At 41.9% G+C, this 16,012-nt stretch overlaps 2 protein-coding genes across 5 annotated transcripts in view; one reads left to right on the top strand and one right to left on the bottom strand.

Moving 5' to 3' along the window:
* The window catches only part of mcamb (melanoma cell adhesion molecule b), a 32,925-nt gene extending 31,417 nt beyond the window's left edge, over positions 1-1,508 (bottom strand). For all 4 annotated transcript variants that reach the window (XM_069668734.1, XM_069668733.1, XM_069668730.1 and 1 more), the window contains exon 1: positions 1,359-1,508. In XM_069668734.1, coding sequence (XP_069524835.1) covers positions 1,359-1,422 — 64 coding nt within the window. In that variant the 5' untranslated portion in view covers positions 1,423-1,508. The remainder of the gene's footprint in view (positions 1-1,358) is intronic.
* A 10,326-nt stretch (positions 1,509-11,834) lies between these two features.
* Positions 11,835-13,659, top strand: rnf26 (ring finger protein 26). The gene has a single exon (XM_069668843.1). The coding sequence runs from the start codon at positions 12,090-12,092 to the stop codon at positions 13,437-13,439; it is 1,350 nt and encodes a 449-aa protein (XP_069524944.1). The 5' UTR covers positions 11,835-12,089; the 3' UTR covers positions 13,440-13,659.
* Positions 13,660-16,012: the final 2,353 nt, after the last annotated feature.

Raw genomic sequence — 16,012 nt, forward strand, 5'->3', positions numbered from 1 at the left:
GGGGGGGGCGGCACACTGATCTGTACTGTTTAAACAAACACGTGGAGCACCAACACCAAATGAAAAGTCCTTTGCAATGAAGTTGTAATGTGGGGAGCTGGGAAAGCGCATGCCCTTCTCACCCACATAACACCACATATAAATCTACTCTCACGCGCTCTCTGCTAAAAATAAACCATCTCCACCTTCCAGCTTGTTTTATCACAGCCTCACACACAGCTGATATTAAAAAAAGTAGCCCCACAAGATGATGAACCGCGAAGGTGAACATCTTTCCTCTGGTTTCACACGGAAACTTCACATAGACATCTCTGAACGTGTGCACTTGTGAGAGGTGTATCTCACTGTGGGAATGTTTCTGTATGAACAGACAGGAGCTGACAGAAAGCAGACGGAGCTGCCCGGACCTCTGTGGATGTCAGCGGCTAAAAATACATGCAGCAAACTTTTCCAGCTTAACCAGAACAAGCTTCATGTAGCAGGGAAATTAGCAAAGTGTGTCGTCTCATTAGGGGAGATTCAATTCGATTTTTTTTGCAGCAATCCTGACGTGTTTATTCACAACATGTAGGACAGAGCAGCAATCTGTCTTTTACACTGTTTGAAGGGTTTGCATTCCTACATTTTCATGCATCACACAACCTTTATACAATACACCCACTGTTCAGATCGGATTAAGAATGAATAGGAGACATTTAAAACTTCCTGGAAATCATTTAATGCCTCTAATACATCTGTTTGTGAGGCCTGTTTTAAGTTATTTTTGAAGTGCTATCATTTCTTGATTCCTAAAAGTGTCTTTCATTCAAAATCTACTTTTCTGCAAAACTTACTAAAGGTGTTGGACTTGTAAAGTGTTGTAGCATAAACATACAGCCAACAGGGCTGCAGTGGCTGCATGGTTCACTGCCCCTGGTAGATTCTTACTGAAAAGTAATGTAAGCAAGAGAGGGCTGTGCAGCATCACATGCAGAGTGCACCTACAGGAGAGGGTGATGCGAGCGTGTTGGAGGAAGGTACAGTGTACATGAAGCTAATAGATAACTTGGGACCTCTTTTGCCCCCCAAAAAGTTTCTGGAATTATTCCTGTAGCTCAAATTATGAAGAAAAGTCTATTTGAGTATGAGTGCAAGATAAAACCAGCTTCAACTGTTCCTACATCACCCACAATGCATTATTTCTACGTCCATGAAAACATTTTCAAACTTTCTTTCTCGTGTTGAAAGAAAGTTTCGGGGAACGTCTGAGCCTACCTGCAAAGATTTCGATCTAGAAACAGTTTGAACCATCTTTCCCATTAACAACTGTCATAACCCTCGTGTTGCAGAGTATTAGTAAATGTTCCTCGCGCACTCACCTCCCCAGGTGTGAAAGATGACAAAAAGTCCGACGAGCAGAGAGGCAGCGTCCCGTACAGCCATGGTTGTTGGTCGGTGCAGCAGCTGTCCGTGCTGGGGCGTGTGTGTGTACGTGTGTGTGTGCGTGAGTGTGTGACGAGGGAGTCTGACAGGGAAGGGAGAGGAGCGGCTGTGCAGCGCGCGCGGAGGCAAATGATGCAGGAGGGGCAGAGACAGGAGGTCTCACACTGTAAGAAATGTCAGTCTGTATGAGACGTTCAGGAGCACTGTAGGTTTCAGAGTCGTCATATTTTCTCCACTTAGGATTTGCCTTAAATAAGTCGATGTCAAATCTTTTAGTGCTTATTCATATTGATAAAGAGACCAATAGGAGTTCACAGTCTGTGTTCAAATCAATGTTTAAGGTGGATATTTTTTGCAGCGTACAAAAAAGGAGGAACTTTTATTGAGAGCAGCAGGAGGGCGGAGGTCTTGAGAGAATTACAGAATGGAGTTATAATTTACAGCTTCTTTGTATTTCCCAACACTGTAACATGATACACTTCATTACTAAGAGTATTATCACTTGTGTTTTATCTGTAAGAAACCATGAATGAATTACAGTTTTTTCATTCAGTTAAGCCTGCGTGTTCATTTGATGTGAGAGGGTGTGGCCCCCTCATGCGCCCTCTTGTATGATTTGATATGAGCACAGTTTATGCAGTTTATGGGGGTGGAGTGTTGGAGAAGCAAGATTAACAAATAAAGTAAATGTTGGAGTTTGTGTTGGTGCCTGGGGGAGAAAACATGACTCCATCCTGGACAAAACATCCACCTGCTACATGATGACCTGCAGCTGATGAGTACCTTCGGCCTACAAATCATTGCCAGACACTGATGAGAATTAAGGGCACAGAAGCTCCCTACAAACTGACTTGGACAGGTGGCAGAGTTAGATCAGGGTGATGTCTCATATTTTCAGTCAGAGTTTTAGTTGTTTGGGGTTTTGGGATTGAATGAATTTTGGGTGTTTATTCTCTCTGAAATGCTCAAGATGTACAGTACACCACATAAACACACTATTCGGCTGAATTTTTCTCTCCATCAATAACTGTTACAAAGATAATCGTTATCTACATCCGGCCCCTCATAAACCCAGTGAATAATACTCCCTCAATGTGCTCAGTGTGGATATTAAGAGGGAGTTGAATCAGACTCCCTAAACAAAGCATGTAAAAACACAGAGCCTGCCAGAGGACATCAGATTATTTACATCATGCTGACCTCCTCCATGTTGGCTTCAGGCCTGCAGCCTCTGATAGGTAAAGTGGTTAAACTGTATGAATGTGTCTTTAAATGTCAGGGTTTGGATAACGGTGGTGTAACATATGGCTGCAGGGAAATGACACAAAACACAGTGACACAGTGTTTTGTAAAAAACCATCAGGCTCAGTTTGCAGCGACAGACATCAACAGTGCAACACATCCCCAAACTTAAACTGTCTACAGGGTGACAAGAATCATTTAATCTCAGTATTATTTGATCCTGTGCAAACCATCTGCCATCTGTGCAGCTGGAAACAGATCAAACAGTGGTGGGACGTGTCATGTACACTGATCTCTGTAACCCTTTGCTGCTGGAAAACACCGTCTGCCGTCCGTGTCTGCCAAGTGGATCACCTCTGAGTGCATGAGCCACAGAGGAAGGAGCAAGCGATGATAGCAAAAGAATGGTGCAAAAGAGGAGGTGAAGACACTGGCCAGCAGCGTTAATTTGCATTATGTGCTTTATGTAATCCTTGTCGGATCAGGACGTTTGTATATCAGGTTTTAAGTTTATTAGTGGGGTTTATTTAGCTGTGTTCTCAGACGTTTCATGCTCTATTTCAAGATCTGATTTTAAGATATGTTTTTTTCTTTGTTTTCATTTGGTGGCAGCTAAATAAAGAGGCCGTGAGAGAGCCTCAGGGAGATTTTTTCCTGTGGATTTCCCTGCCAAACTGTTGCACAGTGAATGTGAAATCACTCTGTGTAGGGTAGAAAAGTCTGGGGTGTGTGAGGCAAGAGATTTAAGGCAATAGGAAACAAACTTACAGCTCCTTTCTAAATTAATTCATAATCACAGTCTGACCCACACAAGCAGCACAGGAGTAGAGATTTTCTTGTAAATCTGATATAAGTTAAGTCATAATTGCTTTCTTTTGTTCTTAAGATCACAACAAACCAAGGGTCTTTATCAAAATTGGTTCATAGGACATGATATGTTAATACCACATTGGACTGGCCACACTAAAAAGCTTGAGAGAGGGTGTCGGTGTAGCTCAGTGATTAAAACAGCGGCCTATGTCCAGAGGCCGTAGTCCTCGATGTGGCAGCCCACATCAGAGTTTGGCTCCCACCCTCGGCCCTCAGCTGTGTGTCATCCTCCATTCTCTCGTCCCCTGTTTCCACATTTTCAGACTCTCCTGAACATCACTGACTGTAAGATTGTCGTTTTTGGAAGGTGACAGAAATGGTTGAACACCTCTCCCCCTTATCTTACATTGGAAAGGTGTTGAGGGAGAAGGTTCAGAAGCTATTCAACCATCTCACAAGTATACTGGCATTCAGGTGCAGTTGACCAAACCCCCTGCAGAACGCAGCATGCATGTCAAAGTCGGAGTGTTTTTTATTGCTTTTCAAAAAAGCTTTAGAGATGTGGCAACAGTGATAAAGGAGGGCGGGGATTAACCAATGGTGAGATGTTTTCCGGCTGATTACTGTTTGAATCAGCAGAATTATCAGTTTGTTAACTGTAAGTAAAATAAAATGCAAAGTTATTTTTTCACTTTTCATTGGAGGCTATCCTTTCTTTCTGAGCAAACAGCTTTGTGAATTCAGCAAAAAGGAGTTTAGCATTTTGGGAAACACGCTTATTCTTTCCAAAGCGCCACCCCTACACTTTTATAAGGTTTTATAATCTGCCTACTTAAGGTCCCAAACACATATCTAATTTGATGATGAAATTTACAATCTGACGAGTTCAGATGGTGTTATCTTTTAACACTTTCAGCTAAGCTAAGATAAGCAGGCTGCTGGTGATAGCTTTCTATTTACTGTACAAATATGAAAATGGTCTCCAACGTCTCATCTGACTCTTGTCACGAGGGGAAATAAGATTATTTCCCAAATATTTAGACCTGTTACTTTAATGACCGATTGCTTTTGAGATAATTAAACCCTGTCTGTGGTTTTGTATTTTTTTAGATCTCCTGTTTCCAAATGATCAGAGCAGGTGAAGCGCAGAAATAAAACAGGCACGCAGGAAGAAAATGTGTCTGCTCTCGAAACATCCTCTGCTGACCTGATATCACTGCTGTCAGAGGGGATCAGCCGCTAGAGATACCAGCTCTGCCGTGCTGTTTTGATGGAAATGTGAGGCCAATACTGATAACACATCGCAACTTCTTTCTCTCCCTGCTGTGATGTCGTGTTAATGAGGTTTGTGTGTGTGAAAAATCAACACAACATCCTGAATGCGACCGGACGTCGCTGCCACAGAAAGGGTACATTGCAACAGTTTGACCAGACACAAAGTACTTTACACACAAAGGTGTCATTTGTTTCAATGAAGTTCCTGTGAAGTGTTTATTATAAGTTTATATCCAGACAAATACAATGTAATAATGTATCAAAAAACCTACGGAGAGGCAAGTCAAGTTTAAAGATTATGTATGGATGTGAGTGAGTGTGTAAACCCCTGTGTTGACGTTTCCATTTCCTCTGTGGTTACATATAGTCCTTATGGTTTGCAGCGATAGCAGAATCCAAGCCATTTTCAAAACAGCTACATTGTTCAGCCGCTCAAGGTCAGTAAATTACGACCACATCTTCAAGGCCGCCATGCGACCCAAGCGTATGAGTCTGCTACTGAACATACATACGTTTTATTAATGACATCTTTTTTTCAGAGGCCTCTTAAAATTCCTCGAGGACAAATTGCAGGAATGTCCCCTTTCACCCTTTATTTAATATGATACATCCTGGACAGGGCGTTTGGGAATATCAGGGGGCAATGGTTTTGGGAATGAGACTGAAAAAGGAAAACAGAAGCAGGAAAGGCGCAGACCCCTCCCCCACAGAGTTCCCAGGCACTACAAAGCCCTGAAACATGGCATATGAGCATGTTCACAATCAGCAAATAACCAGGGGTGGACAGTAACAAAGTACATTGACTTGAGTACTTTACTTAAGTACATTTTTTGACTTTACTTGAGTATTATTTTTGGGGGAAACTTGGGACTTTTACTCCACTACATTTGAAAGACAAATATGGTACTTTTGACTCCACTATATTTCTATGAATGTTTTTGTTACTTGTTACTTTTGCTCTGAAGTCAGCTGATGAATTTTCTTTGCTGTTCTAAAGTCCCAAAGACAATAAACTGTGTTCGTGCAGTTCTGCCTGTGGTTTGTCTGAGTGGGGTTGCCTTGGTTGTCTCCATGGTTGAACGTAGAGCAAACGCAGAGCAAACGTCACTCAGATCAGGCGGTTAATTTAGTGGTGGTAATGATGGCTATGGCAGAAGAGGATGACGATTCACCCGTGTATTCTTGACTGCACTCATGCATTGTGAAACTAAAGTAGTTTGAATACTTTTTCAAGTACTCCAGTACTTTAACTCAAGTAATAATTTGACAGAGCAACTTTCACTTTTGGAGTAATATTTGACCAGGAGTATCTAAACTTTGACTCAAGTAATGAAGTTGTGTACTTTGTCCACCACTGCAAATAACCCAAATAATCACAGGCAAAATCTCTAACCTACATGTATATGTCTCTTAATGGTTAGATTGGATTAGCAGCATTTGCTGTAAAGGATAGTTCATTTTAATATGCTTTTTTCCTTTGTGGGTGAGATGAAAAGATGGATACAACTCTCAGACTTGTCCATTCACTTGGAAACTACCGCTAAACACCTAGTTAGTTTAGCTTAGCTTAGCTTAGCGACTTGAAACAGAGGGAAATAGCTGGCCAAGACAAAATCAGCCTTCTCCCAGCTAGCAGGGAACGTTCCCATAACACTGGCTAATTTTACCTACAAGTTCTAATTACGTTTGAAAGAAAATGTTTCAATCTAATATTCAAAGAACGTTGAAAGGATGTTAAAAATTTAAACTAAGACAAAACGTTTTAACTGCAACATTCAGAAGATATTTTCAGGATGTTATTGAGGCCCGGGATGTCAGGACGCCTTTAATAAAACATTTTCTCAATGTTACATAAAAACAAAGGTAGAACATGCTGACTGCAACATTCTGAGGATCTTTTCAGGATGTTAGTACGGCCTGAACTATCAGAACGTGATTTATAAAACGTTCCTGAAATGTGATTTGAACATTCTTACTACAAATTTCTGTTTTCAGAGAATGTTCTCCTACTGTTAAAAGGAACATTCAGGGAACCAAATAAAAGCTTCCCACTCAAAACATTAGCAGAACATTGCACGCCACATTCTCAGAACATTTCCAGCTAGGCGAGTACCTATGAGCCATACAAAAACAGAAGTGTAGAAACAACAAATTACTGGTGTATGCAAAGTTTTTGTGGAACTATTTCTTGGCCAGGAGCAGTGACTCCCTGTGCTGTGTCTGAAATCACTGCCTCTTTCACTCATTGGCCTTTTTTGAAGTTTACCCCATAGTGAGCAGTAAATTTAGTCTTTGGAGACGTTGTCATCGCCCTGTCAGTGTAGATGTGTAGCTTTGTGCGATGTTTACATCAATCAAATGTGACAAATTGCATTGTGGGATATTTGTCAGAAAGTTATACATGCCATGGAAACCTCTTAAGGCCCTCAGTGAGCAGGTTTAAAGGTGCTGTTAAAGTTTTTATGCTAAGCTAAGCTAAGCTAACAGGCTGCTGGAAATAGCTCTATTTTATAGAACAAGAGAGTATTTAAGATTGTAAGTCATGAGCAAGCACACGCCTCTGGCCCATCAGATAATCACTTGTACATACATTACAAGTTTTCACACTTAATTTGACTGTTGAACTTTGCTCCTTGAAGATTTCCCCTCCTGATGCACAGATCCGAGTGTCCTTACAGTGCACCCCTGTGTGTGCCATTCCTTTGTGATTGATGATCACACACGGCTTCTGTTTATCTCACCGGGGCTCACAGTGCTGTGCTCATGGGCTGAGGAAACCCTGAAGGAAGGAAAGGGAGGAAAAGAAGTCATACTTTCCGAGCCACCGAGGCCAGACCCGAGAGCAAGTTGTTTTGGGGGGTTAGCCCACCAGCCATGAGAGACGGCTATTGTCCCAGCCGCTCCGGAGGACGGGGGGCTTCTGAGCAGGCACTGGTATGGCGAGGGGGCTCGGGGGAAGAGTGGGAGAGAAATTTGAATTTCTGCTAAACGACGTCACAACAGCAGGGAGAGTGACAAAGAAACACTTTGATAGCGACATGGGCCAAGGATTGAACATCGCTTCTCCATGGTGATTATATGTAATAGGGGACATTAATCATAATAAACCCACCCACTGACATGTTTCTTCAGCCTGTGTGTCAGCCTGAGGACGTCTCTGTACAAGATGAAGACAAAAAGAAGAGGAATAAAAAAGGTTAATGGCTGCAGTTTAGAAATGCAACTTGTTACCTCTACTTGGGGAAAAGGGGAAATAAGTATTTGAAGACTTAGATATCACAGTTTTGATAACTGAAAAAAATCCCTTGTTAGGATTTAAGAGAGGATTTCCCTGAGCTTTTTTGGGGGGGGGACAGATGCAGAATAATGAGTCATGATGCAGGAAGCTGCTACTTCTGCTTCCAAACTGATGAACATCCTGCAGATGCTCAGACAAGGTCCTGAGAAGACTCAAAGAGCAGGAATGTCCCACTGAGGGACCTCCGCAGTCTGACTCATTCTATTCATATCTCTCCATGTCACAGCAGTAAAATCATCACCATGTCTTTCATCCCGCTCCTCATTTTACCTTTGTTCTACAGCTCCCTCTCTCAGTGTGTAGTGGAGGCAGCGGGCTCGAGGCGGAGGGTTTCTGTGGAATGCCGAGGTCTCGCTCCAGGTCTCGACCAGTCTGCACTCCAGTGATTTCTACTGTTTGGAGTTTGTGTGTTCCCAGAGGCTTCTGGTCCCCCCCTACCCCCTGTCCTCTTTCTAAAACGCACACACACACACACACACACACACACACACACAAGTTTTCTGATTGTAAGTGTACAGTGTACGGGCTGGCCGGCAGCCAAAGTCATCACGGAATTAGTTGATCTGAAGTCCCAAAATAAACCACAAGATCTGGGAACACGACACAAAACTTGAGGTCACGGTGAGAGACTTTCAGGATCGCTTTGGTCACTCTGAACGTCGAAAAACGTTTGTGCAGTGTAGTCTAGTTTGTTATTTGAAGAAATCCTACTCTGTTTAACGTTATTGATCTGTACAGGCCCAATTTTTGTTGTAAGAGTTTTTGTTGCGTCACAAAGCTGCTCGTAACATTTTTTAAGTGTATTTAAATCAGGAGAGACAAGTTAACGAAGTAAGGGAGAACTATTTATTTTACAATGATGATCTGGACTCTACAGGGCTATATGGAGATCGAAGGCCGCAAGTTATATCCCCCCCATGGTGGTGGAGGCATTGGCTGATGTCATCTAAGGCTGATTAGATGATGAAGCTGGGGATGAAGACTGGGCGGTGATGGGGAGGTGGAGGGTGGCGCATAAGAACGGCATGAATGAACTGGAGGCAATAAAAAGTCATATTTTAACAGCAACAATATGATGGCTAACAATGAGGGTGTGTCGCAGTACCATTGGACAGCTGATGACTGCACGAAAATAAGAGTGAGCATGCATGACGGGAGTGTGAGCAGAATGGTATGAGGTATGAACAATTGAAATCGCATGCACAATATAGTCTTCCTGAACCAGCTTACACTAGAAGCTTCATTATTATAAACCATAACCAGAAATCTCTCCCTAACCTTGAAAGAAATAGCTACAGTTTGAGAAATATTCTTATTGGCTTTCTGTGGAGGAGTTGACTGGTATTTCTGCAAAAGTCAGTCTCTTAAAAGTGCAATACTTTTCAGAATAATCGTGATAATTCTTTTTGAGAAAGATCTCAAAACTGTGCAGATAGTGATGGTTCATGTCTCTTTTTTTAAAGTGGTTGTGAGAGAATTTTAGGTACCCACACGCTGACACACAGCAGTAAAGAGTTGTTTCTGGGCGGGTGGAGCAGCAGACAAAGAGGTGGAAGGGCGGGTCAGATGCTCACATTGCTTTAAAGACTGGAAATGACCCAGCGGGTGACAGGTCCAATTGCTACAAGATTGGTCATCCGTGGCCCCTCGGCCCGCTGTAGGAAGCACGTCAAGGGGTTTGTTTGTCCCTTTGTCTCTGTTTCATCCTGTGCAAGCATGTCTTGTTTCCCATGTTGGTGTCTCTGTATATCTGAGATTGTTTGCTTACGTCGACTTGACAGCTATGAAGACACAGCTTCTGGGTCTCAGTTTAAGATGGATTTCCGGGCGTGTCATTATTGACAAATGGCCAACGTTGAATCCAATCTCTGTCTCAGCTGGGATAGAGCTTTCAGGTTGCTGGGTTCAGTACAGCGGCTGACTGTTGAGTGATTGGAAGAAAGCAACATCAAAACTGCTAATAAATCTGGAAGCTGCACAAGTTTTTGTGCCAAAAACAGTTAAAAGAAACTAGTTCTTGAGGTTCAACTTTATTGCTTCCGTCATCTTTGCAAGAGGCCACATTCTTGAAAATGGACATCAATGATTTTGGATACCTCCTGAGTCCTATACAGAATCCGTTGGGCTAGACACATAATCGTGTAGTAGTCATTAAGGTGACTCAAAGAAAGGCTGCAGAAGGTTCCAGATGAAAGCAGGCCTTTTGTAACCTCTCATCATTTAGAGAGGAAGGATTCGGTTGACTAGAAAACAAACAAAGGAAGCTGACTACTGGCCTGCTAAAGGACCAGAGGGGAGGTTAGGTACCATAAAAGGAGCAGGTCTAGAAGCTCTCTGACACAGACCTTTTATAGCTTCTTGCAATGCTACTACGTTCCCTGTTGTATCATTAAATGCTTTAACAAATGCTGTTGTCCAGTGTCCAAAGGTCCAGAGCAGGATTTCCTATGATCGTATCAGACACAGTTTCCCTTTGCAAAAAAAACAAGAAGAAGTTCAGCGTTGAGCAGCTCAGATGGGGAGGATGAGGCACAAGGCAAGGAAGGAAATGCTGTTCATATTGTTCAGGATTGCAAAGCCTTTGTGTTTCATTGTTGCTAACATGGTTGAGGTAATGGGAGAGTATGGCTCAACAAGTGAGACTGCGTTAATGTAAATGGAATGGGTTCAGGAAATAGGAAAACCCAGTGATGCATTAAAGGTCATGATGATGAAAAATGACGGCAATCTTGGTCAATTCTTTTTCTTTCACACACTCCCAGATACAGGGGGGGGACAAATAGAAAAAAATCTAAATTCTTAAGACCCAAAAAACAAATTTCAAAGAGAAAAATAGTGAGGTCACAATCTGATCAGCAGGAGACAGCCACTTCATTACACCTTTTTCTGGGATGTTTATGTTTTTTTTTTCTCCCCCCCCCCCCCCCCCCCTCACCCCCCCCCCCCCCCCCCCCCCCCCCCCCCCCCCCCCCCCCCCCCCCCCCCCCCCCCCCCCCCCCCCCCCCCCCTCAACTTCATTTACAAGACATTTACAGCAGAGGCCAGAAGGTGTCTCAAAACAGAGTGAACATTTTTTTAAATAAAATCTTTCTATTGTCTAAAGAGGAGACTATTTCAATGGTATGTGTGATTTTATGAGAAATACTAGTAAAAGTATTTTATATATATATAAAATACTAATAATAATAGTAAATAATAATGAGTTCATGTTTCATTTAAATTATTTTATTTTATATATATATATATATAAATATTTAAAATAAAATAATTTAAATGAAACATGAACTCATTATTATTTACCAAAATTGTTAAAACATTTATCCTGATTTTACTTAGCACATCTTTAAACTGATTCATAAGTAATTATCTTATACACATGTTCATAACATGTCTGCACTTATAACTGCTGCTGTAAACGTTAAATTGTTTCTTTATGTATGTAAACGTATAATAACGTATTTATAAAATGTTTTATATGTGTACAATTTTATTTCAACGTCTCTGTGATGTCACCGGAAGGAAGTGATGAGGTCTGACGATATGACCAAAACAAATATGGCGGCGAAAGAACGCGTAACGATGGTAAACATGTCGAGGCTGTGTTTTTCTTCGTCTTTCTTGATATCTCCTGTCGATATAAAGCTGGAAAATCTTTGACCGTTTGAGTTATCAAAATTTTTCTGGACCGAGTTCTGAACAGAGAGCCGAAACGAAACCCGGAAAACAAGCGGAAGTATCTGCCTCTTGTTTGAACCTAAACATCCGCCTCTGTAACGCGTGTGTTTACTATGTAAGCTCGACGTCTCAGCCGAACAAATGTAAGGAAAACATGCAAAGGTATTTTAACGAAACGAGGAACGGTGTAACTTTACTGTTTATTGTGATATAAACGGTGAGCTAACGGTCTGCTGAACAAGATGTAGTTAACGTGAAGTTGTTTTCACGTTTAACAAGTCAATAAAAGACATGGACTTTGCCTTGGAGACAACCTGAGAGCACCGTGAGGTACCGTCAAAAACATCTCCAAGCTACATACAGTACCATGGGTTTGGTTAACGTCGTAATCTCCACTGTAGGAAAATGCCTGGACGCAGTCTGTTTACTGCTGGACGTGAATTTTGTCATCGTCCACAGCGTGGTGCGGACTATCCTGGCGGTTATCACCTTTATAAACAGCCTGCCCACCCTCCTCCTCAACTCAGTGCTGGAGTTGGGAAACTTTACCGTGTTTTGCTTGATGTCCACGGCAGAGGCAATGTCCAACGTAGCCCATGGGACGGTCAGCATGCTGGGGAGCTTGGTGCTGGCTCTGGAGGGGCTGCTGGAGAGCCTGAAGATGGTGGGTTACCTGTCCATGCACGTCCTGCTTCGTGGGAAGGAGCACCTGTGTCGAGGTCTGGTGTCATTGCTGGAAGGCTGTGGCATCGCTGTCAGCCTGGTGGTCTATTTTGCCAACACAGTGGTCAATTATGCACTCATTGCGACCCACAACATTTACCTGGCAGCGGTCAGCGTGTGGCAGACGGTCTCCAGCCCACTGCAGAAGGTGCTGGAGCTCGCGCTGACGTCCTTCACCTTCCTATACAGCAGCCTGGTCGGGACTTCGGCTTTCCTGTGGTCGCCCTGTAAGCTGGTGTTGGACTTTCTGGTTTCTCTGGTTCATATGTTTATCAGCATTTTCATATTGAACATCTATGGCCTCCTGCTCACTGTCACTATCGCACTGACTACCACCGTCTACCTGAATCCAGAGCTGACCCGACAGGCTGCTGCGCGAATTGTGGATTACATCAACTCTTTTCCTGTCCTGCACAGACTTTTTGATGCTCTCCATCGCCTTGTTTTGGCCTTGCAAAGGGCTCCACGTTTTGTAAGCAGTGCCATGCAGCGCCTGCCAAGGATGCTCCATCACCTGTACATGCTTGAGAGAGGACTATGGCAGCAGCTGTCTCGACTCAGCAGCCAGATAAGTCTGGCTCTGAGGACACATCTCCAAAGGGACAACCACAACAGAGAACAGGGAGATGGCGACCCTGCAGAGGAGAGACGGGACCCACCAGATGGAAGAGCAGGAGATGGAGTCCACCAGGAGCTGCAGGATTTAGTTTTCCCCTCATCAAGCACAGAAAGACCACTGAAGAAGCAGCAGTCTTCAGGCAAAGACAGTAAAGCTCTGCCTGCTGAGAATCTACTGACTCTGCTGAAGGAGCAAGAGGAGAGGAAGAAGTGTGTGATCTGTCAGGATTGTACCAAGACGGTGGTGCTGCTGCCGTGCAGACACCTCTGCTTGTGTAGAGACTGTACCAACATCCTGCTGAGGCAGCCCATCTACCAGCAGAACTGCCCGCTCTGTCGGCACATGATCCTCAACACTATGGACGTGTATCTATGAGGGACCAACAGAAGTGGATCCGTTGGTGTCTGACCACATGCGAAAGCCTTTCTGTGTCTATATTTTTACCACTGAAATTATGTTGTGTGACTTTTGTTTTTACCTGGTTGTGTTAAGGGATAAGTGTTTTCCATAATAAGAACACCTTAGTGTTTTTCTTAATACTTTCCTGGCTCAGCATCAAGCCTCCTTACTTCCACTGAAGTTATAAATCTTTAAAAACAGCTCTCTAGCTCTGCAGGTACATTAGTTTGTTACATGAGTAATAAATGTTTCAAAATATGTGTAAACAAGCTTTGACTAAAGAGACTATAACCTTAAATAAGATCAATTTATTGTTGGTTAATATCACTAGACTTATAAAATAGAGAATTAGATCCGTGCACTTTGTGTGCCCAGAAAAAAAGAGAGAAAGCTTTGTCTCAATTCCATACAATGTTATTTAACAGTATACAGTATATACTATATGCTAATCATTATAGTATTGTTTACAGTTAGTTAACAATAAAGCAAGATGCATAACTGTTTGAAATAACAGGAAATAAAGTACTGGCACATTTGAATCAAACTCTTAACATTAAAATGCTGCTACCAGATAAGGAGAGGACAAAATGATTTTAAATATATAACTATACAAAACATTTTTGTCTTTTCTCCATGCATTGCATTGTGGGAGAATAGCGTACCTTTGCATCCTAACTTTGGTTTTGGGACACAGATGCAGTCTCTGTTTTGCAACTAAGATGTTGAAATATTCCAGTATTGCCACGTTGAGTCTCAGGTCTTGTAGCCATGGTAACCCGTCAGTGCCCTCCCTGATGCTGAAATGTTTACCACCGCTCATGTCTTAAAATGTTGTGCTATCGCTGGGCCAAACTGTAAAGTAATGAAACCTACACTGTGCTTTAATGCATGAGTATACACATGAATCCACACATGCTGTATGTATGAATGATGTGTGTATTTTAAAAGCAATGCCACAAAAGACTTAAATATAGATCTGTTAAAGATGACCACGTCTCCCGTGTGAAGGGTTAAAAAGGTTTGCTGTGTGTAAGAAAAGGGATTTCTACATTTCCAGGCAGGTGTGATAAAACAGCTTTATCCCTTTAATATGTTCTATTAATAGAGCTTTTTCCATCTGTGGCATATTACAGTCACCTCCCAACACATGATCCATAAAAGGTTTTCTCTTTCCTTTGTCATCGTCATAAAACAGATTTCTGTTGTATAAAAGGACCATAAACTAATCAGGATTTACAATCACATTTGCTTTTGTTTCTTTTTGATGCTGTTGAAGCTGCAGTGTTACAGGGCACTGTTTTGAGACCACTTCTTATTTCATCATTGATAGAGAGTGGTGTGAGCTCACATCTGTCAGATGCTCTCATTTGCTGTTTGAAAATTTGAAACAAAGGTTTGATTTGAAGACATTTTCTTTGTTTTTATGAGTGGAGCTATATAAAATACATTTCCATTCTACATCACACAGGTTTGTGCAGTGAAAGTGGACTGAATGAGATTTTGATACGGTTGTTGATGATTCCCAGGGACCAGAACTCTAAAGTGACTAACTATAGATTGCAGTTTGATGACAGAGTGAGGGACAATGTGATTTGAAGACATGTGATTTGATGAATGTAATTTTTATAAAATGCTGTGGCTGCCGTGTAACTGGCAAGTCTTATGTTCATAATAAAACAATGACTGAAACTGTTGTTGTGATCTTTTGTGCAGCACAAGATCCTCATTAATGCTACCAACACATCATTGAGTTTTAATGAAGACCGAATCAGTAGTACTCTTTTCTTTTGTTTAATTGTTTTGACACTGAAAAAACGTTTTCAACAAACATTTGTAGGGTTTGTGAATATAACCCACCCCCTGGTTAATCAGTTCATTGAAAACTGATGTGTCCGTGATCTGACGTCACTGTAGAGGTGCGCTTGTTTTCAACACCTTAATAGTTGCAACATGTATTAAATACTAAAGTTAATGCAATAAACCTGCAGCTAGCAATTAATCCACTAATCATTTTGGATAAATCAATCAACCTTTTAATCTATAAATGACACAAATAAGTGAGTCCGAACAGATATAAACAGCAGGAAGGCTTTTGTGCATTGGCTACATAATAAATAATTATTGTACTTTATAGATTTACATCAGGATAGCAGTGAAAAAGCAACATATAAGAATGTAAAAATCCGGTAAAATCCTTGTAGTTTTGCTTTAATGTAATACTTTACAGAATAACTGTCAAGTATGGTTGTGTGATTGTGGTGCCTTCAGGTACACTTTAGAAAAAATAGAGCAGCCAAAGGGGAGAGGCATCTCAAAAAGCCTTTTTCAGTGTTCATGTTAGTGGAGGAATAAGTATTTTTCACAGCTGGCATTTTTACATCCAACAGGAGGAAAAGCGCAGGTGTTTATAGTCGCGTTAATGATGGCTGTATTCCATTTAGCTGCTTCAATTTCATGGTCCTGGTTGTGTGCATGCTGACTGCCTGTCTTTTCTTTCTCAGACACCTGAATAGAACAGAACCATTGTTAAAGTTATTATTAACACCTGT

Source organism: Semicossyphus pulcher, unplaced genomic scaffold (genome assembly GCF_022749685.1).
Source record: "Semicossyphus pulcher isolate SPU_LCO1_2020_fin unplaced genomic scaffold, fSemPul1.0.p SCAF_19, whole genome shotgun sequence".
Taxonomy (NCBI): Eukaryota; Metazoa; Chordata; class Actinopteri; order Labriformes; family Labridae; genus Semicossyphus; species Semicossyphus pulcher.